Below are 23,451 nucleotides of genomic sequence, written 5' to 3'. Positions count from 1 at the left end.
GAAGTCCTTATGAGAGCCAGATTCCTACCCCAACCCCCAGAACTTAAAAGCCTTTCTCTTGGGTGTCAGCAAAGGCTCAGTGAACAAAGGTCTGTATCCTTTTTGCCAGAAACAAACCACCTTCACTTGCTAAAGCAGTGTGATCAGAAGCCAAATAAAGTAGAAAGCTTAAACAATATCCAAAGTCAAAAACACAGCACAAAGCAACCAGGTGCCAGTGGCTTATGCCTATAATCTTTTCTATAATCTTTTTTTTTTTTTTTTTTTTTTTTTGGTCAGTTGTGGGGCTTGAACTCCGAGCTTGGGCGCTGTCCCTCAGCTCCAGCTCAAGGCAAGTGCTCTACCGCTTGAACCACAATGCCACTTCTGGTTTTCTAGTGGCTTATTGGAAATAAGAGTCTCACGGACTTTCCTGCCTGGGCTGGCTTTGAACCATGATCCTCAGATCTCAGCCTCCTGAATAGTTGGGATTACAGGTGTGCCCGGTATACCTATAATCTTAACTGCTCAGGAAGATGAGATCTGAGGATCACAGTTCAAAGCCAGCCCAAGCAGGAAAGTTCATGAGACTCTTATCTCCAATTGCCACCCAAAAAGCTAGAAGTGGAGCTGTGGCTCTGTGGTAAAGTGCTAGCCTTGAGTAAAAAAAGCTCAGGGACAGTGCCCAGGTCCAGAGTTAAAATCCATGAAGCATGAAGCAAAAACATGTCCAAGTACCCATTCCCAATCATGTGTCATACCAAGAACCAGAACAGTCTCAGACTTGGTAAAAAGGCAACCAGTAGATTCCATCACCAAAACAACAGTTATTAGCATTATTCAAAAATTATTTTTGGTCAGTTGTGGGGCTTGCACTCAGGACCTGGGAGCTGTCCCTGAGCCTCTTTGTGCTCAAGGCTAGCATCCTACCACTTGAACCACAGCACCACTTCTGGGTTTTTTGAATGGTTCATTGGAGATTAAGAGTCTCATGGGGAGTTTTCTTCCCCAGGCTGGCTTCGAACTGTGATTCTCAGATCTCAGCCTCCTGAATAGCAAGGATTATAGCTGTGAGCCACCGGTGCCTAGCTTCAACAAAGATTCTTAAAATAACCATCACTTAAAATTTCTCCACAATCCCTTCCCTCCCCACCTCCCCAACATTTCCCTCCCCTTCCTGTACAGTATCTTTACAATAATTTTTTTAAATGCTTTGTACCAAAAAAAATTCCTCCGCAATAAAACATGGGAAATCCTGTACTAAATGAGAAAACTAGAAAGAATCAACAAAGAAATATAAGGTATAAAGAGAAAACAAACAGAACTCTTAGAACTAAAAAGGACAGTAAATGAGATTAAAACTAAGTGGATAGAATCAACAGAGGACTGGAGGAAACAAAGGAAATAATAAGTAAACTTAAAAATAAAACAAGTGAAATTACACAATCTCAGTTTTTGAAAAGAAAATAGGCTGAGAAGAAAATGAATCTATTTCCAAGAATCTGTGCAACTGTATATATAAAATAAAATCCTAACATTTGTGTTATTGGAGTTTCAGAAGAAGAAGGGAAAAAATGGTACTCAAAGAAATTACAGCTGAAAACATCTCAAATTTTAAAACCCTACAGATTCAAGAAGCTAAGCAAAATCCAAGCAGAATAAACACAAAGAAAATCCACACGAAAACATCATATTCAAACTTCTTCAGCTTTTCAAGAAGAAAGCTTGAGAGAAATTACATCTTATCTGCAAAAGAAGCCCAATTTTAACCACAGTGGAACTCTCATGAGAAACCTAGAGGCCAAGGAAAAGTGAGACATTTTTTTCAAGTGCTGAATTAAATAAAAAAGAAACGTATGTCTAATGAAAATATCCTCTAGGAATAAAAAAGTAATTGACATTCTCAGAGAGAAGAAAACGAAAAGAAACTATGACTGGCTGTTTCTAAAAGCATGGCTAAAGGTTGTCTTCAAAACAGAAATGAAATAATAGTCAGGAACGATGGCAGAGGCCTGTGATCTCTGCTAAGGCAAAAGGATCAAAAGTTCAAGGCTAGCCTGGGCTGCATAGTGAGACCCTATCAAACAATAAAGAAAGAAGGAAGGGAAAAGAATAGGAGGGAAAGAGAGAAAAGGAGAGGGAGGAGGGAGAGGGAGAGGGAGAGAATAAATAATATAACTGACCTAACTGAGAACATCAGGAAGGACAGAGGAACACAGCACAAATGTGGGTGGGTACAATCAACTGTCCTGTTTTTCCATATCATATTTGATGGTTCAAACAAAAAACACAATAGGAGTCTCTGATATGGTTTTACTTCTATCTAGAGAAATCATGAAGAAGCTACATTTTATGAGAGGGAAGGCACATAAAGCACAAAAACAGGAAAGGTTACTATATACATACATGATATGGAAAGATGATATCACAAATAGACTAAATTATGAACATCTAGAGACATCACTAAAATGATGCAAAGAAATGCATTCAGAAGCAATATAGATAAATCAAAATGGAGCTCTAATGAACATCCAAATAGCCCATAGGAAACCCCCCCAAAAAACAAAGGAAATGGAGAAATGAAAAAAAGAGATGCATAATATTATCATACTAAATGTAAATATTCTGCTTGCACCTGTAGCTTACCCCTGTAAGCCTAGCTACTGTGGAAGCTGAGATCTGAGGCTCAAAGGTGGAAGCCAGTCCAAGCACTCTGTGAACGTCTTATCTCCAATTAACCATCAAAAAGCCGGAAGTGGAGCCGTGGCTCCAGCGGGGCAGCCTTGAATGAAAAAGCTAAAGGATAGCACCGTCCCACTAAGTTCAAGCCCCAGGACCAGCATTCACTCACTCATATGCACATGCGCACATACACACACACAGATAGTTCTTCTAAATGCACAAATTAAAACACAGACCCTGGCAGAGCAAATTGAAAAGCTTGACCTAATTATATGTTGCCTGTAAGAAATTCAGTTCATATGTCTAGCCTGGTGGTATACCCAGGAAGACACTGAGTTACAGGAAATCCTGTGCTGCATAGTGAGACCTTATTCCAAACAAAACACAAAACAAAAACCTATTGTATGGGATGTAGAAATAAGGTCACAGTTCAAGGCCAGCCCAACCAAAAAGTCAAGGAGACCTCATCTCAATCAAGCTGGATGTGTTCATGTGTATTTGTAATTCCATCTCTATAAAAGGCAGAGACAGGAGAATGGTGATCTCAGGTAAAAAGTATAACACGCTATTTGAAAAAATAAAAGCAAAAACAGGTGTGAGTCCAGTGGTAAAACACCTGCCTAGCAATTGCAAAGCCTTGAGTTCAAATTTCAGTACTGCCTAAACAAACAAAAAAGCGAAAGTTGAGCTGACACTTAATAATATAGGCAGCTTGAAGGTAAATAAATAGAGGAAAGCAACATGTTATGCATAGAAAACAACAGCAGGAGTAGCTATATTAATATTAAATAAAGTAGACCTCACTAAAAAAATTATCCAAGAGCAATATCATGGAATGTTTAAGAAATAGCAAGCATGGATATTTGTGAGGCAAAAACTAATGAGCCTGGCTCCTTAACTCATCCCTGTAATCCTAGCTATTCACCGGGCTGAGATTTAAGGATCACAATTCAAAGCCAGCCTGTGCAGAAAATTCTGAAAGACTCCATTTCCAATTAATCAGCAAAAAAAAGGCTGACGGATGACTCAAGTAGCAGCGCAAGTGTGCCAAGTGAGTACAAGGCACTGAATTCAAGCCCTGTACTGCCAAAAAACAAACAAAACACTAATGGACTAAAAAAATAAGACAAATCCACAATTATAGTTGAATACTTCAGTACTCAACAACAGGACAAAAAAATCAGCTACATTATAGATAAACTGAATGGCACTACCAACTAACAGCTCCACTTAACTTTTTAGGGTACTACACCTCCACATCATAAAATATCTACTCTCTTGTATTACCTACAGAACACAAACCCACATAGAATATACTTAGGTCAGGAAAAGGTTGCAATAAATCTAAAGAATTCGTGTCACAGTGTTTTTCCCCATTCACAACAGAATAAACCTGGAAAGCAATAAGCAGGATGAACTTTGTGAGCTCAGGATATCATAACAAGACACCATGGGTTGAGCAGATCCAAGAACAGATATCTTTCTCCCACAAATCTAAATTCCAGGATATTGACATTTCTGCTAAGGGCTCGATCCCTGACTTGTCTTCTTCTCATAGAATCCCCATATGTTAAAGGGGGATGGTACAGGAATGGGGGAGGCAAGGAGGGGGGAGGAGAAAGAGGAAGAAAGTGAGGAAGGAAGCAAAGAAGGAAGGAAGAAAGGAAGGAAGGAAGGAAGGAAGGAAGGAGGGAGGGAGGGAGGAAAGGAAGGAAGGAAGGAAGGAAGAAAGGGAGGGAGGGAGGATGGGAAGAAGGGAGGGAGGAAAATGATGGGAAGGGAGGAAGGAAGGAAAAGGATGGGAAGGGAGGAAGAGAGAGAGGGAAGAGAGAGGCCCTATTCCCTGAAGACATATCATACAAACTTCCTCCCTAGATGCTCTGGGCCCTGCGGTGTAACACCGTGTCACACATTGGGCCTTGGTTGTATACACGGTCCAGGCCTGAAGCACAATGCCTTCTCAAAGGAAAAGTTCTGAGATTTCAGTCCATGCTCCACTGCCTCCATTATTCCTGCTTCATGGAGAGGCAGAATTTCATGGCTGAAGGACCCAGTGCAAGAAAGTGTCTCACCTTGTACATGCCAGCAGGCAAGGAAAATAATAGGAAGGTCCTGGGCCAAGACACACCCTTCAAAGTCACCTCTCCCACGTGACCTCCTTCCACCAACGAGGTCCATTTCCCACAGTTTCTGCCACCTCTAAAAGGCCACACAGAGTATGGGTCCATCAGTGGATTAAATCACTGATTGGGTCAGCAGCACACATGGCCCAACAGTCTCTGGAGACACCCTCACAGACACACCTCCAAAGACATGCTTTTTTCACCACCTAGTTGGTTCTCAAGACAATCAAGTTGACCCATTTAGTTTAAGCAAATACCTGGTATTCAGTTAACAGCCACCAAATTGGCACACCTGAGAAACACTGACCCTGCCACCCACCTGTGTGTGTAACGCTGTCCTCGGCTTTCTCCTCAGTAAAAATGCTACCCAGGTGATCTATTTCCTCTGGAGGCTATGGTAAGTTCTGCTATACTGAAAAGGGACGGGAGGGAAGGATAGAGGCTAAAGACCACAGAAATTTATTCTTTTGTAATTCTGGAAGTCAGAAATCCCAACAAAAGATATTGGTAGTGCCTGTCTCCTCTGCTGGCCTCTCCCACAAATTAGGATTCTTGTCTCCATCTACCAATCTCTCAGCACTTGCACATTTGCCTTCTCTTCCATCATTGTGATTGCTCCCTGCCTTCTTTCTATAAGGATATTGGCATTTAGGCCAATCTGGAGAATCCAGCATAGACTCCTCCAGGGTTTTAACTTCATCGTGCCTGCCACAACATCATAGGTGCTAACATTCACGGTTGCTGGCTTCCAAAGATGAAGACAGAGACAGAATTTGGGTAACCACTAGCAGCCTCCCACACTAGGCTCCAAAGCTTTGCTGAAGCAAGCAGATAACTCACGTGCTTAGGTAGTACCCGGATTATCAAGGTCACTCATTGAAGGAACAGAAATTGGAGCCAGGTGCCAATGACTCACATCTTCAGTCTGAGCTCTTCAAGAGGCTGAAATCTGAGGATCACGGTTTCAAACAAGCTGGGACAGGAAAGTCTGTGAGACTCTTTAAAAATAAGACAGCAGGACAGTACCAGTCTTTCATGGAAAAAACCTAAAGGACTACACTCGGGCTCTGACTTCAAGTCCCAGTACCAGCACACACAGATGCAAACAGACACACAGACACAACAAGAAACAAAATCACACTGTCCACAGACAGGTAGAGCCCATCCCCCAGAACAGTAAATGGCTCCAAGTGACCCCACGACCAGGACCCGTTCGGTCTGACAGCGACTGCTCAGAGACAAGCAGGAATTCTCTGAGCTTGTATTAATATGTGCAACACTTCACTCACATGGAAAATTGATTTTTCTTTTTAAGCACAAAACGTAGCAGTTTTATAACCTCTCTGCAGCTTGACAAAGGCCATTTATAACCTACTTTCCATCACCCTTCCTGGAGCCTATCTCTCATGTCTTCAAGAACTCGCATGTGCATTTGTAATTACAAATTCTGCTTTGACAAAAATTTAATTTCCAAGAGGGCAGACCTCTGTGTTTGTTGTTGCGATTTGGGGAAATTAATTTGTGTACGTGTGACTGTGTGTGTGTTGGTATGTGTTACGACTGATGTCACTTCAGAAGGCAGTGTGGGCAGGGTCTGGAACTCTGGCTGGCGGGGAGGGGTTCACAGGACTTGGGGGGATTTTAATCAGCCATGTCCAGTGATGGATGAGGAGGATTGGACTCTAGGTGTTCATCTTTATGGACAAAAAAATGCCAGCAGGGTGACTGCAATTAAAACCTGGTGCCTTGTGTATCCTTTTAAAATCAGGATGTTCAAACTACTCCACTGACAAGGCTGGAGACCATGGTGTTAGCTCATCAAATGATGGAGAACTAAATAAGTAGCCAGATATTTCCTAGTATTGGTATCCAGCCATGGAAAGTAGCAGTCCCTGTGTTAGCTCAAGGACTCAAGGATTATATGCAAGTGTCCATGGGTAAGGAACCCTAATGATCAGCTTATTTGTTTATTTACACTGGGGAGTGATGCTCATTTTGAAGATGAAGTGGTCCTTTGGAGGATGATGCTGAGGAGACAGACAGCCTGGAGCCACCAGACTGGTTAGGAGGCCTTGGCATGCTCTGGTTCTGTGTATGTAAGCTTCTCATTTAGGGCTCCTGGGACAAGGCTGCAGAAGAGCTCAATTAAAGGCCAAAAGGATGACAATTCACATTCAATGAGTAACAGATTATGTGGCAAATGCTGAAGTAAGATATAGACCCTCATGATATAATTTAGACTCACAACAATTACAAGTGTGTCCTGCCCACGTAATCGATGACAACCCTGAGACTCAGAGAAGGTGGTAACTAACTAGCCTCCAGTTACACGGGGAGGAGAATAACTAGAGTTTAAAGTCATATTGTCAGAGGCTCTTTACAATATGTCTGGCTGCCTCCTTCAATGACCTTTGTAGCTGGTGTAACATAAAAGCAACAATAAACGGTCCTAGCAAGGTCAGTAGTAGTAACAAGTAACATTTGCTCTGTGAACACAGATGGTAGGAGGAGAGATTGTGATGGAGCCCAGCACCTCCTTTCCCATAACCACGCTGTTATTCTCTTTCTGAGCAGTGTCCTGAGGAGCTGAGACCCATGAAGGACGGTTCAGGCTGCTATGATCACTCCAAGGGCATTGACTGCTCTGACGGCTTTAATGGCGGCTGTGAGCAGCTCTGCCTGCAGCAGACACTGCCTTTGCCCTATGATGCCAGTTCCAGCACCATCTTCATGTTCTGCGGGTGAGTCTCCACCCCCAATGCCCAGGGACCTTCCCCACAGTGGCAGGTAAGCGATGGAGAAAATAGCCAAGAACTACAACCTGGCCAGTCTGGGTTGGTCTTTTTAAGTCTTCTGTTTGAGCTCACGTGGCTAGAGTATAACCTGGTGGACCTTGGAAAGAAGAGTGGGTGAAGGAAAGTAATTGAGGAATACCTGCAACCCAGCATGCCCCTGCTCAGCTAGCTTCCTGTGTCCAGAATCTATTCTCTGCTGAGGTCTCCTATCCCTGTGACTCCCCAGCAGTCTGAGGCAGTACAGTGTGGAGACAAGAAGAGGGATCTTGAGGCTGTTCATAAGGAAATACCTGGTGTGGGACTCCATTGGACAGGAAGGAACTCAATGGTGTGAGGTCATTGATGGTCTCTGGGCCCTTTGACCTATGTAGAATAACTAGAACTAACTGAGGAAGGAAGTGCCAGGAAATCATATAGAGAAAGCTTGTAGTAGAGATTCCATTTGTTTCTTTCCTTCCTTTCTTTCTCATTTGTTTCTTTTCTTCCTTCTTTCTTATTTCCTCCTTCCTTCCTTCTTTCCTTTCCTTCTTCCTCCCTTCCTTCTTCTCTTTCCTTCCCTCTCATCTTCCTTCCCTTTCTTCATCTCTCTCTCTCATTCTCTCTATTTTATCTTCCTTCCTTTCCTTCCTCTCGCTCCTTCCCTCCCACCTTCCCTCCCTCCTCCTTCCTCCCTACCTCTCTTTTTCTTTTTGGGATTGAACCCAGGGCTTCACCCATTCCAGACAAGTGCTCTACCACTACAGCTACAGGCCCTTCAAACCAAGTTTTAAAACTGTAAACAAAACAGGGTGGTAATTTGCTGCACCACCTGACCTGGGACAATTCTTTTTCTCTGTCTAGGCCACAATTTAGCCATCTGTGAAAAGTGAGTTTTGTAAAGCCATGGCTATTTCTTCCAAGTGGCCTTGATTTCTCTCCCTATGTAGTAGGAATTCCTTTTGACCCTTACAGCACCTAGCGTGGTGTTTGGTCCTCAACAACCGCTCAAAAGAATAGCAGCAGCTTCACTTCTTTAGTCCTGTTTTGCAGTCTGTCTTGGCATTAAAAAATGTACTCACCTTTTTGACACTCTCTGATTCCAAGAAATGATCCTGTTCTCGTATGTGAAGTATGCCCTGATGCTGTCGTTACCACAAAGAGCAGAGTAAGAGATTAGCCACCTTACAGCCCCATGTATCACAAAAATAAAGGAGGTGAGAGTGTGCATAGATTTAAACCCAGTTTGAAAAAGGAGGATGCAAGTTGCATGATTCTAGTTTCCAGAGTTCACGACTTATTTCCAGGTTTCTTTTCTTGCCCCATTTCCACCTGGGGAGCTACGGGTCCCTTCTAGCAAGTGTTAGAGTGGCTCACTGGAGACCCTGGCTATGTATCTGTAAAATAAATAAGAAATAAATTAGTGTATGCAGACCTGAATTTATGGCGGTCTCTCCTCAGCTTAAGTGACTGCAGGGCAGTGTTGAGTAAATTATGCATGGACTAGGATCTGTAGACTTGCATACAGAATCAGCTGTTCTGTCTGGTTCTTATATCACCGTGGCTCTTTTCCTCGCTGTGAACTTGGGATGGTGTTGTATGGAAAATAACAACAGTAGCAGCAAGCAGCTGCAGCAGCAATGGATTTTGACATGGTAAACTATCACTGACTTCTATCCAGCGCTCGCAGGAAGGGTCCTGGAGGATTTGAATCTCAATGCCTCTCCCTCCCTCCCTCTTTCCCTCCCTCCCCTCTCTCTTTCTCTCTCCCTCTCTCATGCATCAAGCAGGCCTCCCTTTCATGACATCTGACCTTCCGTGTCCTCAATGTAAAATATGAACCTTAGCTACTTCAGTGTAATGATGGCTGTGGAGAGAGCCGAGTACTTTCCATAGATTACTTCAGAAAGGTTAAGTAACACATTCAGGGTCACAAGACACATGGTGCAGCTCATTGCCTCCTTGCTGTATGACTATGAGCAAGTTACTGATCATCTTATATTGTGGCCTCAGTTTCCTCATCTGTAACACGATCATAGGCTCTTATCTGCGTGATTGGTATGAGGCTTGAATGGCCTTGTTTAGGCTATAACTTAACATTCATCTTGAATTTGCTTTAGAACAGTATCCTGCAAGGATTAGCACATAAACTAAGATAAAGGACATTTGCCAATCAACTTGGTCAATGATGTGATGTTCTTGACATTTTGGTTTCTGGGAAACAGGACTTAGTCATGTGTTATATGAAAGTGTTAAGTAAGATTGGACCAGTGTGTGTTGTGTGAGTTTGTTCAAGCCTATCCAATGTTGGTACACAGAACCAAAAACAAAACAAAACAGAAAAAAAACAGAAATAAAACCAGGTCTCCCAAATCAACTGTACTTCCAACAAGCTTTGGAAATTGTCTATTGAGGATGCAAATGAGGCCCTACTCACACTTGTTAGATGCACTACAAACAATGAAAGCAATTAGCAGATGCTTGTGGAGAGTTAGTTGAGAGAAAGGTGGGTGCTATTGAATTAGGCAAGGAAAAGAAAACAAACCTCTGCACAAGGAGACGTACCCACACAAAGCTTTGGACTTATTACGTATTTCCTGATTAGAAACAGGTTGAATACATCTGTTTCCGTCAGCTTAAGAGCAACTGCTGAGGCTGGGAGGTCGTGGTTACTCAGGAAGCTATAATCTGAGGATCCTGGTTCAAAGTCAGCCGAGGTAGGAAAGTCTGTGCGACTCTTATCTCCAATAAACTACTCAACAAGAGCTAGAAGAGGAGCTATATCTCAAGCTGTAGAGCACTAGCCTTGAGCGACAAAGCTCAGGGACAGTGCTCAGGCCCTGAGTTCAGGCCCCAGGACTGGGACACACACACACACACACACACACACACACACACACACACACACACACCATACCACACACACAATGAATAGCAGCTGACAATTTATTTGGTATTTCATACATGCTATGACTGTCCCATGACTTCATGCACATAGCCCATTTAATTCTCATAACAGCTCTACAGGAGAGATACTATCATGAATCCCACTTTCCTGTTAAGAAAAACAAGCACAATGGCTCAGGTATCCCAGCTGGTAAGTAGAGGTTATCAGGATTCAAACTCAGGCTGTGTGCCTTTGGTCCCAAACAAGAGAGAACCGATGTCACTGGAAGATTTTGGACACATCTAGTTATGTCATCTTCAACAAAAGATTCGTTTTTTTCTCAGCCTTTGTCTTTTAATATAGATTCAGAAGTAACTTGCACAATTTGGGGAATTAAATGCAATTAAGCAAGCATAGAAACTGGCATACTTAATAGAGCACTCCATAAACCCCAGTAATAATTGTCTAATAGGCATACAGTCATTTTATTCAATTATTCAGTTACTGAGTTTTATGTCTGGCTCACTACTCTATTTCCCAACACATAGAACAGTGCCTGGCACCATAGGTGCTCAGTTAGCAACTGTTAAGTGAAATTCATCAACTCATGTGGCTAAGGAAGTTGTTCTACATCCAGCCTTCCAGTTGCATTTCCAACTACTTCTCTCTACCTGTTACCAGTGAGTGGTCACAGAGGTGAAGATCCCACTTTCTGGAAATCTCCAGCAAACACACACACACACACACACACACACACACACACACACACACACACACACACACACACACACACACACACACACACACACACACACACACACACCAGTGGAATTCAATAGAGAGAAAGTACACCATGGAGGGAAATGGCAGAGTGAGTTAGGTGGCTCAACGGCAAACATTAAGACATTTCCATTTTTCTAGGGTTCAGAGCATGTCGGAGGAGTGGTGGTAAGGAGTTGGTACTGGGGTGAACTTAGGGAGATGAGGCATCATAGCTTGGCAGAGTTTTAGAAGGGATCTGCATTGGTATAAGGTTGCCATTGCATAGCTTTAAGTATTATGTATGAGGGGCAGCCCACATGCATGAAACCTATGGTAGGAATTTGTTATCCACAGGTTGTGGTAAGAAAGCAGTGTGTTCCACTGTGCAGGTGACTCAGTGTGATTAGAACTGACCTGAAGTTTTTCTACCTCTAGGTAGAAGTTTTAATGGCAAAACTGACCACAAACCACCCTAAGGCAGAGTGGCCATGGAAGGTCCTAGGGAGGAGATGAAATAGGATTGGTACCCACCAAGGTACCAATGACTAGGGCATGACTAGGAGACGGGTGTGGTTTTCATGTCCTTTCCCTGCCTTATTCCTAGGTGAGATCTCTTGCCTTTCAGCTTCTGAAATCTTGACAACATTGTGACTTCTGTCTCCCCTTCTTCTTCTCCCTCTACCCCTCCTCACATCCATTTGCCCCTGGTTGGTCCCATCTCTTATCCGTGCAGCAGGTGAGTCCGTTAGCAAGCCTCTCCTGAGTCCCATGGGGTCAGAAGGGAGGAAGGACTTTCTCCTTGTCTTATTTTTGTTTTGTTTTTCCATTTCTACCCATTGGGCCCTCTTACATGGCTGGAAGGTGCTGATATGTTGCCTTCTAATTCAAATTGATCCTACCATCTTTTGATACTTCCTGCAGTCTGGACCTCTGGCTAGCTGCATAGATGCTCCGCTCCTCCCCAAGCCCCTCCCGCCCTCCCCCCCCCCCCCCCCCCGCCAAACTGAGTGAAGCATCCTTTCTCTGGGTGCACCTGGCCTACCCTCCAGTACCTCTCTACAGTAGCTCCATCATTGCTTGGTTAACCCACCTGCTTTCATGCCTGCCACAGTAGAATCGCTCATGGGCAGGAACTGGGTCTTAGTCATCTACACAGGTGACTGACTGTTCTTGTTTCCTACTTCTCTACTGGAGGATTTCTTCAAAATCATAAGGGTCCAATTAAAGGATTCATTCCTCTCCCACCTCCGTAGCTTCTTGTACCTTCCCTGTGCATAGTCTTTTGTGAAATGTTAAGATTGTAATCATGCATCGCCTTGTCCTCCCCTGTCCCCAGGGTCAAAGAGGGTATTGAGAGCAGGTGGCTGAGCCTCACTTGGTTCCGATTGATGTTGGCAAAGCTCATGCACCAGTATAGCAAGCAGAAGGTCAATTCAAGATAGGTTGAGAAGGTCATCAGCTGCTAAACTGAAACATTTCCAGTGACTCTTAATAGGTGAAGAAGCAGTGCCTCCTGGGAAGACCCTGGCAAGTAACCTAGCAACCAACTTTGTCAGTTTCATTTGTGTGGGTGTGTTTACAATGTCTACTGTAGGTACTTCCAGGAGAACTTAATTTTATCTGTATAAATCCAACGCATTTTTTAAAAAGCTGTTAATAGAAAGATAGGACCGATCAGAGTCATGTATAAGGAGTAAAAGGGAAAAGGAAGCAAATGGTTTCAGGAGTGTAAAATGAGAGTCACTTGACGTGAGATAAATTTAGCTTTGAGCTTCTTGGCAACCAAAGTAAATAGAAAACAAAACAAAATATCATGGATAATAGAAGCATCCTCACTTGAGAGAAAGTTGTGGTTTCTGGTTAGGATTTCAGGAGGGTGTACATTTTCCCCTGACATTATTTGCTAGGAGAGATTTTTTCCCACCTATTTCTATGAAAGAGAGTGAGACATTTCACCAGCGTTTTTGGAATTTCACTATTTCTCAGGACATTTACAGAAGAAAACGTGATTCCCCCCCACACACACACCCAAAGCATCTCAGAACCAGTGAGGAAGTAAAATTGGGAAGAGTACTTGAAATGTCCCAAGTATTTCTCAGTCCCAGTTTCAAGGAAAATGGTCTTTAAAAAAATATGGGCTTAAAAATATGTCTATCCCCAACCCCTTTCTGATTTTTCTTGTTTCTTGTTCCAGTATGTGGGCTTGAACTTGGTCTTCATACTCCCACTTAGCTTTTTCACTCAAGCCTGACATCCTACCACTTGAGCCATACCTCCATTTCTGGCCTTTTTCTTCTGATTAATTTCAGAGAAAAGTCTATTGAATGGTCTTTCCAGGCTGGCCACCTGAGTAGCAAGGGATACAGATGTGAGCCACTGGCACCTGGAATTCTCTGTTATTTTTATGCGATATTAGAAGGGAGTGGAGAGAAACACTTTGATAAATATCCACAGTTAACTGAAGGCACTTGTTTTCATCAGCAAAAGCTGAAGTCAGCTCTGGTTTTATACATCACTGAACTGGAGTTTGGAGCCAAGAGATTTGATTTTGACTGATAGTAACTAGAGTTAAGCAAGCACTGTGGCACTTATTTTGTGGAATTTTCCATCTTTTAGAGTGTGGCCTAAATTATCTCCTCTATGACTACACTGAAGGATGTGGGTTGCATGTCTTTTGGTATTTGTTTTCCTTGTTTGTTTTATCTTGGCAGTGCTGAGGATTGAACCCAAGGCCTCAAACATACTAAGCAAGTGCTTTACCACTAAGCTACGTCCCAGTCTGTGTGTGCCAGACTCTTTTCAAACATTATAACCTTGTATTCCCTACTGTTTAAACATTGGCCAAAACAGATATAATAAATATACACAGCAATTTTAGGGAAATACATGAAGTCCATCCATTGGCTCGGCTGTTTTCCAGTGGGCTCTGTGGAGCAGTAGTTTTGAACATTCTCGAAGATTAAAGAATAAAAAAAAGGAAGGTCGCTGATCTAGGCTATGTGGGAGTGTCTGTACTGAATAATTGTCTCCTGCATTTCTCTGTACACCTGGAAACTAGTAACCACTCTGAGAAATCCTGCAGTGGAGACTTATCTTCCATATATTAAGAGTATTTTATTCTCAAGGGTTGGACTGAGTTTAATTAGTGATCTTTTCCCTGTTTTCTTACTTATATTAACTAATAAGTTGACAGGTTTTTTAAAAACAATTATTATTGTTGGAAGTCTTAAAGTAGACAAATATGCAAAATAATTTAGACCAGATTTTCTCACGGAATCCGGATTCCTTTCTTTTTTTTTTTTCCTTCCATCTTTTCTGAATAATAGCCTTCAGCATATTACCTCCAAAATAGTGTTTCTGTAAACTCTCAACTTTTCTTTGAGTGACACCTACAGACCAAAACCAGACAGAGAACAGCCTTACAGATCTTTGGTTTTTGTTGGTGTTGAGAAGGTCCTGTGGGAGTCTTCACTGGGAAGAATCCTATGTCATTTTCTAGTGTGTTTAGTGCAATGGAGGTCCTTGGTTGCTGGTCTTGGCCCTGGCCCTGATGACCTCAAGGTGGGATTGTTCACAAGGTCATTGTCACTGAAAATGAGCCTCCTCTACTGTGGCCATGTGATAGAATGTAGTTTATCCCTGCATGGGTCCAAGTCCATCCTGTGGTAGTTCTTGACCTCTTCTTACCCTTAACTATTCTGTAGTCTTATTTTTTGAAGGATTTGATTCTATGTTTTTCTTCAAACAATAATTCCTAGTGTGTGTATTTCAATAAATTATGTGAGTGGCTCCATAAACCACTGAGGAATGAATGAATAACAACAACACAATACATAAATAAGTAAAAACTTCTGTACTTCAATAGTCCTTCTTTTTCCCCTGTAGGTCCCAGTTTACTGCTTTGCAAAAGATACATATTAAACAAAGTAAATTGTGCTGCAGAGTAAATGTCAGGGATTTGGAGTAAAATAGCCTTTATAAGATGCTACCTTTTCTTTAGTGCTTATGTGACCTTAGTCAGTCGACCAGATGTCCTAAGAGGCAACGTCAGAATGACAGTATCCATCTCAGTACAATAAGGACTAAATAAAACATGCTTCTAGCTAGACGCATGGGACATTTTCCAGGGTAGTCTCTCAGGTCTCATCTACTCTGGGTATTCCCCCTGAGATGTGATGGTTGTGTTAAGGGTAACACATTTGTTGCCTTTAGCTAAAATGCCCAGTTTGTGTCTTTGTGCTTATTTTATATTTTGCATTTTTGGCATATGTATAAATACAATCTCATGCAGATCTTGGCTGGTTTCCTGTGAGCCTACGCTCTTTAGAATTTCTGTAAAAAAAATACTCTCCCAGACGACAGAATGTTCTAAAGGAGTTGGATAATGATATGGCATCATACAAAAATAAAATTTACAAAAGAAACCAACAACTAAACAAACCTTCACATAAATCTTCCTGTGCCCCAAAGTGCCTTGGGGGACAGAAGTACTCGTAATTCAAAACTCAAAGGATTATTTGCCTTTCTAAGTCCCTGTTTATTTCTCCCATGTCCTTAAGGGTCATACTTAAGCATACCCCATGTCATTTTTCTCTCCCTCCTTCCTTTCATGCCAGAATATAATCCTTTTCTACCCTGAAGCAAAAGAAAATCAACATGAACCTACAGTTGCAATATGGTTAAAGTCTTGGATACGTACTTGCATTCACCCATGCTCAGATAAACCTTGACATATGAATTTTTGGATTCAATTCAAAGCACAGTTGACTAGCCACCTTCCTCTCTGAACTTTTGTTTTCTGTTCTGACAATGCCAATCACAATACTCTCCCCTCACCATCTGAGAGTTGTGAACTCCCTTTTTCTTCTTTAACAAACTCCTCCCAAGCTTGGCGGCTTAAAATAACACCCATGACCTATCTTAGATCTTGAAGGTCAGAATTCCACTCATCTAGCCGGACACCAGTATAACCCTAGGTACTCAGGAGGCTGAGATCTGAGGGTAGATGTTCAAAGCCAGTCCATGCAGGAAAGTCCTTGAGATGCTTATCTTCAGTTAACCACCAGAAAACCAGAAGGGGTGCTGCAGGTCAAGTGGTAGAGTGCTTGCCTTGAGCTGAAGAACTCAGGGACAGCACCCAGGCCCAGAGTTCAAGCCTCATGATAGACAAAAAGAAGAAGAAGGAGGAGGAGGAGGAGGAGGAGGAGGAGGAGGAGGAAGGGGAGGAGGAGGAGGGGGAGGAGGGGGAGGGGGAGGAGGAGGAGGAGGAGGAGGAGGAGAAGGAGGAGGAGGGGGAGGGGGAGGAGGAGGAGGAACTGTTCCACTTATCTAGGAGACTATAAGAGAAGACCTGTTTCTTTGTCTTTTCCAATGGCCAGAAACAATACTTCATGCCCTGATTCCCCTGTACCTTTCTGATAAGCACACTTGTGATTGCATTGGGCCCTCCCAGATAATCCCATGATACCCTTTCCATCTCAAGATCCTTCATCTAATCACCTCAACAAAAGTCTGTTTTGCCATGACAGATACTACATTCAGAAATATGTTAGTCAGCTTCCCTTTGCTGTAAGAAAATAACTGAGATAAATCAACTGGAGGAGGAAGGCTGGTTTTGTCTCATGATGATTTCCAGCTTTTCAGTGATTGGTCTCTTGATCCTCTTGTTCTGTGCCTGTGATAGCAAGGTACATAATCACAAAATATGATGAGGGGAGGCGGCCCAGCACATGATGGCCAAGAGGCAAATAGAGAAGAAGGAGTCAGGGTCCCAACATCCCACTTCAAGGGCATACCTCTAGTGATCTAACTTCCTTACTGTAGGATTCACCCCTTAAAGGTCCCACTACTTCCCAATAGTTTGACCAGGCCTTTAACACCTGGTCCTTTTTTGGCGGGGAACGTTTATCTAAACCATAATTACAGTCATGGGGCTTGAACTTGGGGCCCAGGAGCTGTCTCTGAGCTCTTTTGCTCAAGGCTAGAGCTCTACCACTTTGAGCCACAGTGCCACTTGACTGATTTTTTGGTGGTAATTGGAGAAAAGAGTTTCACAGCCGGGCACTGGTGGCTCATGCCTGTAATCCTAGCTACTCAGGAGGCTGAGATCTGAGGATTGAGGTTCAAAGCCAGCCCAGGCAGGAAAGACTGTGAGACTCCTATCTCCAATAAACCACTAGAAAACCGGAAGTGGCACTGTAGCTCAAGTGGTAGAGCGCTCGCCTTTAGCTGAAAAGCGCAGGGACAGGGCCCAAGCCCAGAGTTCAAGCCCCATGACCGACAAAAAAAAAAAAGTTTCCTGCCCAGGCTGGCTTTGACCCACAGTCTGAGAACTCAGCCACCTAAGTAGCTAAGATTACAGGTGTAAGCCACCAGCACTTGGCTAGGATGTAGATATTGAGGGAACTGTTAGTTTTACCTACTACAGGTTATACTGAGCAAATCAGGTCATATATACAGAACAATTCTCAGCAGCGAGATCTTCAATGTGAGTTTAAGATATATATATATATATATATATATATATATATATATATATATATATACACACACACACACACAGATATAGATACACACACAGATAGATATAGATACAGATATACACATATATAGATATAGATATATAATAGAATTAGGATTTAGACTTTCTTATCATGGATCTAAAACATATACTTAACCTCACACAGAACCTCTTACAAATGCCCATGAGTAAGCCTTAGAAAATATATGCAGGACTTTTGTGACCAAAAGGAAAAAAAAAAAAAAACAAATCTAAAACCTCAGTGCTTGTTTTGAAAAAATGCTGGTGAATAAAGGTACAAAACTCTATTTCTAGCTCACCTTGAGCTGAAGAGCACAGGGACAGAGCCCAAGCCCAGAGTTCAAGCCCCACGACCAACAAAAGAAAAAAAGAAAAAAAAACTACTCTATTTCTAAATTAGGAGACTACAAATAGCTTAGGATGAGAGGTAAGCTTTCTCTTGTATTTCCAGCTGGTTACTAGCAATTTGAGAATGCTATTGCTGATGTTCCTTAGATGATTTTGCATCCCTTCATTAAAAAAAAATTAATGAGTTCTCCTGACCAGAGTGTTTCCAATGCAGGAGGAGCCCATGGTTGCCCAGCTTAGGTACCAGGATTATGGAATAATCATCTTTTTTTCCCCTATGGATCATTTTTGTTTGTGCCAGTCCTTGGCCTTGAATTCAGGGCTTGGATGCTGTTCCTGAACTTTTTAAGCTAGAAACATTCACACACAAAGAAGCTAATTCTGTGTTTCTACGGGATCCATGATGATTGAGGTGTGCATCCTTTGGTATTCAGCAGGAACTGGTGGTCTTCAGCAGGCCTTGAGGGGCACAAGACACTCTGAAAAGCTTATGGCCACAGTTACTCTGTGTCCGCATGCAGTCATATGGTCCTTCCACCCAGCTGCAAGTGACTCTTAAACATGTAGTTCACATGTAGTCCAGTCCATTCAGGACAAGGACAGAAGGTGGGGAATTCCAGGGCTTGCAATCTACCTTTCCTAGCAGGGAACTGTCTCTCAATACAGAGTTGTTAATTTTTTTTTATGTAAAGTCTTACCTCAATTTCAACGTGTTTGCCACTCAAACTCAGTTCAGTGCTACCGACTAGAGTTTGACATGGACTTTGACAAACTGATTCTTAAAGTCATCTGAAAGGGGAAATGAGGAAAAGTAACCAGCAGGCTGTAAAACTATATACTAATTAATGTGGAGTTGTTGCAATAATTCATAAATGATTAAATAGGAAATCCAAATGGTGTATACATACTGTACATTGGAATGTAATATTGGACAAAAAGCCATTTCAAGTAATTTAGTGAACAGATAGACCCTCCAGGAAATTGTCTATGCTTTTAAAATAATTTTCAAAATCACCACTGCTACAATACACAAAAATCCACTGATATTAAATATCTGAAGATGACAAATTTATAGCAGTGCTAGAACAACATATAGAAAAATATTTTTACCATCACTTGGCTTCCTGAACATTTCACAAAATTTGGAAACTATAAAGAAGAAGAATGTAGAGGTAATCAGACATCAAAAGCAAAATTACAATATAAGCCCAGACTGGAAGAAAATGTCAGTATATATAGAAGGGTAAGAATAACTATGCAGAAAATATGCAGAGCATACACAAGCCAATGAGAAAAAAGACAAATAGACATATCATAGCAGGAAAATGGCCAAAACATTAGAACAATTGCTAAAAGGAGAAATACAAACACCCATAACATGAAACTATGTTGGACTTCACCAGTAACTAAAGAATGCAAGTCCAAAAAGGATGAATTATTTTTCCTATCATAGCATGACAATAATTATCATGAATGATGTAGAAAAATCAAGACTGTCTCACTTTCTCATTCGTCAGTGATGGGATGGTAAACTGGTAGAGCCTCTATGGATGGCTATTTAGTAGATTTATCAAAAATGTTAAATTCATAAAACATTGACCCAGCAATTTCTCTTGTAAGAATCTATCAAAGTACATACTCACAGAGTGCACAGTGATATATGTACAAAGATCCTCATTATGACGATGTGTGTAATAACAAACGGCTCTAACAGCCAAAGTGCCCATCAATAAAAACCAGCTAAAAGCAATACTATACATTTATACTGTATAATGTCAAAGGAGCATTTTAAATGATAAATCTGCTAGTAACTTAAAAAACATATCCAAGAAAGAGTTATGAGCAAGTGTATATATTATAACAATGTACAGTTCACTTATACTAATGAATTTATTATATATTAAAATAGACTTACATATATAGCGTATCTTATATAATATATGCATATAATGGACATTTAAATGTGTGGAAGATTACCTTAGAGGAATAGGTTGTAGATAATAGTGATTACCACTAAGATAAGACATATGGAGTAGGAAATGAAGACTTTCCACATTTTACTCTATAGACTTCGATAATGCCTACTAATTTAAAACAATAATATGTTTATTCCTAGGTGCATAGGCATGTGAGCATATGGAGGGAGAGGGAGGGAGAGAAAGAGAGAGAATTTTAACAGTCTATCAATTAAACCATTTCTTCTTATGTACTGGGAACCTCCATGAGATATATATGGATCCATGGATGAAATCAGATGTTATGGAACATTTACCCCACTTTTCCTAGGCATTCCAATTACATGCATAACAACTATACTAAGGTGAAGTTACTTATATTTAACCGATGTAAATAAAGGGGGGAGTAGGGGCTGGGAATGTGGCTTAGTGATAGAGTGCTTGCTTAGTGTGCATGAAGCCCTGGGTTCAATTCCTCAGTACCACATAAACAGAAAAGGCCAGAAGTAGCACTGTGGCTCAAGTGGTAGAACACTAGCCTTGAGCAAAAGAAGCTCAGGGACAGTTTCCAGGCCCTGAGTTCAAGCCCCAGGACTGGCAAAAAAAAAAAAAAAAAGAGTACATATAGAAAAATAAAGGGGAAATAGATTTTTACCAAGAACTCACCGGTCCTCTTTCTGGGCAATTTTTCTCTGTTCTTTGAGGAGGAACTTGTGAACATTAGTAGGAAAATCAGAGCATCAACACATTCCACTAGTCACAGGGGGCAGCTGGGAAAGAGTGACAACTTGGCTTCATGCATGAGAAGTTACTGCCTTTTTACTAGAGTGATCTTGGGTCAGATCTTCGGTTCAGCTTGTCTATTTTCTGCTTCTCGTCTGTCTTTGTGTGTAGTATCCATCAGCTGTTTGTTCCAGCAACCTGGATGTATTTTCTTTCCAAATCACCTCACAGAGCCTTTGCCTTGTCCCCCGGGTTCCTTAGTCTCTTTACCATCAATCCTGATGGATCTCATGCTACCCTGTGAAGAAATGCAAATGCGAGAGTGTCTGCTCCACTGCTCTCTCAACTTTAACAATCCAACCTGGGTCATGTCCTGTAAAATAGAAGCCACTGAAGTTAGAGGAGACAAGAGGAAAAAAAATACTGGGCTATTAATAGACTTGAATTTGAATGCCAACTTTCCCCCTCACAGTGATAGGCTGAGTGTTTGGATTCTCATTCTGCATAAGCACACAGAAGGGATCATGATGTTACATTTTTTCATGGTTAGAAAATAAATATAGAAATAAATATAAAGTTATCTAGTGGGGAGAACTTGCCCAATGAATAGAAACATCCACATTGCCACTAAGAACTATGATTGTTTTTGTTATGCACATGTTTAGTCCTTTATTTGTAGTCAATACATGATGGGATGTCATGGTATCTTGATGAATTATGGTAAGATGGGAAGGTCTGCCCTGTTTCACAGATGAGAAAATTGGGGAACAAATATGTGAAGGGACTTGCTCAGGTCCATATGGGTCACAAGAAGGTAAAATGACATCGGTAGAGCTCTGTTTCTGAATTGATCATTCATCTGCAGGGACCTCTGCTTCTCTTTTCTCACCCCACCCCTTCCCTAGGGTCTTACACTTTCCTCCCTTCCTCTTTTCCTTCCTCCCACTTTCTCACTCTTCTTACCTTCCTTCCTCCTTTCTCCCTTCCCTTCTCTCCTCTCTCCCTCCCTTCTTTCCTTTCTTCCTTATGCTTTTTCTTTTCTTCCTTTCTTATGTCCTTCCTTCTTCCATCTCTCCATGTCTTATTCCCTTCCTTCCTCCTTCGTTGCTTCCCTCCCTCCATTCCTTGCTCCTTTCCTTCCTTTGTCCCTATCCCTTCCTTCAGTCCTCCCTTCCATCCTTTGCACCTTCATTCCCTCCCTTCTTTCTATATTCCAAATTCAGAGCTTATTCTATTCCTGCTTCTAAGGGATAACAAGGGTCTGGCTGGCTCTCAGGAACCTCATGAAAGCCCCAACAGAGGCTGCTAACATTGATGATTAAACAGAAGTCTTGGCAGATGCTGTGTGCACTGTCCATGGTCCTGAAAAGGTCACCTCCGAGTTACAAGGGCAATAGCAAACTTGTATTTGCTACAGTGTGCAACCTCAGTTGACAGATACACTGGGAATAGATTCTTATTTGAGAAACTAGTTGATAATTCCCCATGAATTGGCCTGTCATGCTTTTCTAAGTCTGTGTGTTCATGGAAATCCGTTTTTAAATTTGCTTTGTGCGTGGATGCACACACCAGTCTCCTCCCTGACTGCCTCAAAATGTCACAAATGACTTTCCCTGGATTTACCAATTTGCACGATTAATGTGCTTTTCTCCAGACACCTGTGCCCTAGATACATTCCGACCAGAATAGCTGCCTCTGTTTCTAAACTCTGACCTGTTTTTAAGCAAAGGAGACCGTGGTTTTAGGTCACCTCCAGTGGGGGCATCCGAGGTGTAGAGCTAACTCCCAGTTGTGTTTCCTCATGCAGCTGTGTGGAGGAGTACAAGCTGGCTCCAGATGGGAAATCCTGCCTAATGCTCTCAGATGTTTGTGAAGGGCCCAAGTGTCTCAAACCCGACTCCAAATTCAACGACACACTCTTTGGAGAGATGCTACATGGTTACAACAACCGGACCCAGCATGTGAACCAAGGACAAGTGTTCCAGATGACCTTCAGGTAATGGGGCAGACATTTGCACATTCCCAGTCAGAATCCAGATTGGGTGGGAGGAGGGAAGCCATGGACAGAGTGGGGTCAGTACCTCACCATCCCTGGCTAGGCTCAGTGAGGCACACCCACAAAGGGCCAGAAGTCGTCAGCATTCATCCTAGAAGACATCTTTTCTCTGACCTCCAACATCTCTGTCCCACCCTCCCATTTTTCTAACTCTATTCACATATTTGAAATTCAATCTTAGGTCCTCCTGTAAGTACAGTTAATGGAATTTGTTTAATTAATTAATCTTTTAGTCTATTAAAAATAGATATCCTATCGATGCTATGTGGGCAGTTCAAAAATAGAGACACTTAATGAAGTAGAAAATGAAAATCATGTCACTCAGAAATACACGGTATTAACATTTTTGAACACTTACAAACACTCACAAACCACCCCCTTCCTCTCTGTCTTCATGTGCACATGCGCACGCACGTGCTCGCTCACACACACACACACACACACACACACACACACACACACACACACACACACACACACACACACGTCAGATCTCAGTAGAGCTGCTCAGATGTTGCTTTTCCAAAAATATGTCAGAGACCTTTTCCTCTGTTCATGATACATTAGTACATGGGAAACTACAAGATGAGAAGGAATGTTAATCAAATGAGAGAGAGAGAGAGA

At 42.0% G+C, this 23,451-nt stretch overlaps 1 protein-coding gene across 3 annotated transcripts in view; it reads left to right on the top strand.

The window, feature by feature from the left end:
• Astn2 (astrotactin 2) overlaps positions 1-23,451 on the top strand; it is an 886,217-nt gene that overhangs the window by 540,071 nt on the left and 322,695 nt on the right. For all 3 annotated transcript variants that reach the window (XM_070012528.1, XM_070012521.1, XM_070012512.1), the window contains 2 exons: positions 7,359-7,525; positions 22,579-22,767. In XM_070012528.1, the coding sequence (XP_069868629.1) occupies positions 7,359-7,525; positions 22,579-22,767 (356 nt within the window). The remainder of the gene's footprint in view (positions 1-7,358; positions 7,526-22,578; positions 22,768-23,451) is intronic.

This window comes from Dipodomys merriami, unplaced genomic scaffold, assembly GCF_024711535.1.
Source record: "Dipodomys merriami isolate MVZ:Mamm:240054 unplaced genomic scaffold, mDipMer1.0.p SCAF_11, whole genome shotgun sequence".
NCBI classification, from domain to species: domain Eukaryota; kingdom Metazoa; phylum Chordata; class Mammalia; order Rodentia; family Heteromyidae; genus Dipodomys; species Dipodomys merriami.
Note: the sequence above shows the minus strand (reverse complement) of the source record. Positions and strands in the feature narration are given on the sequence as shown.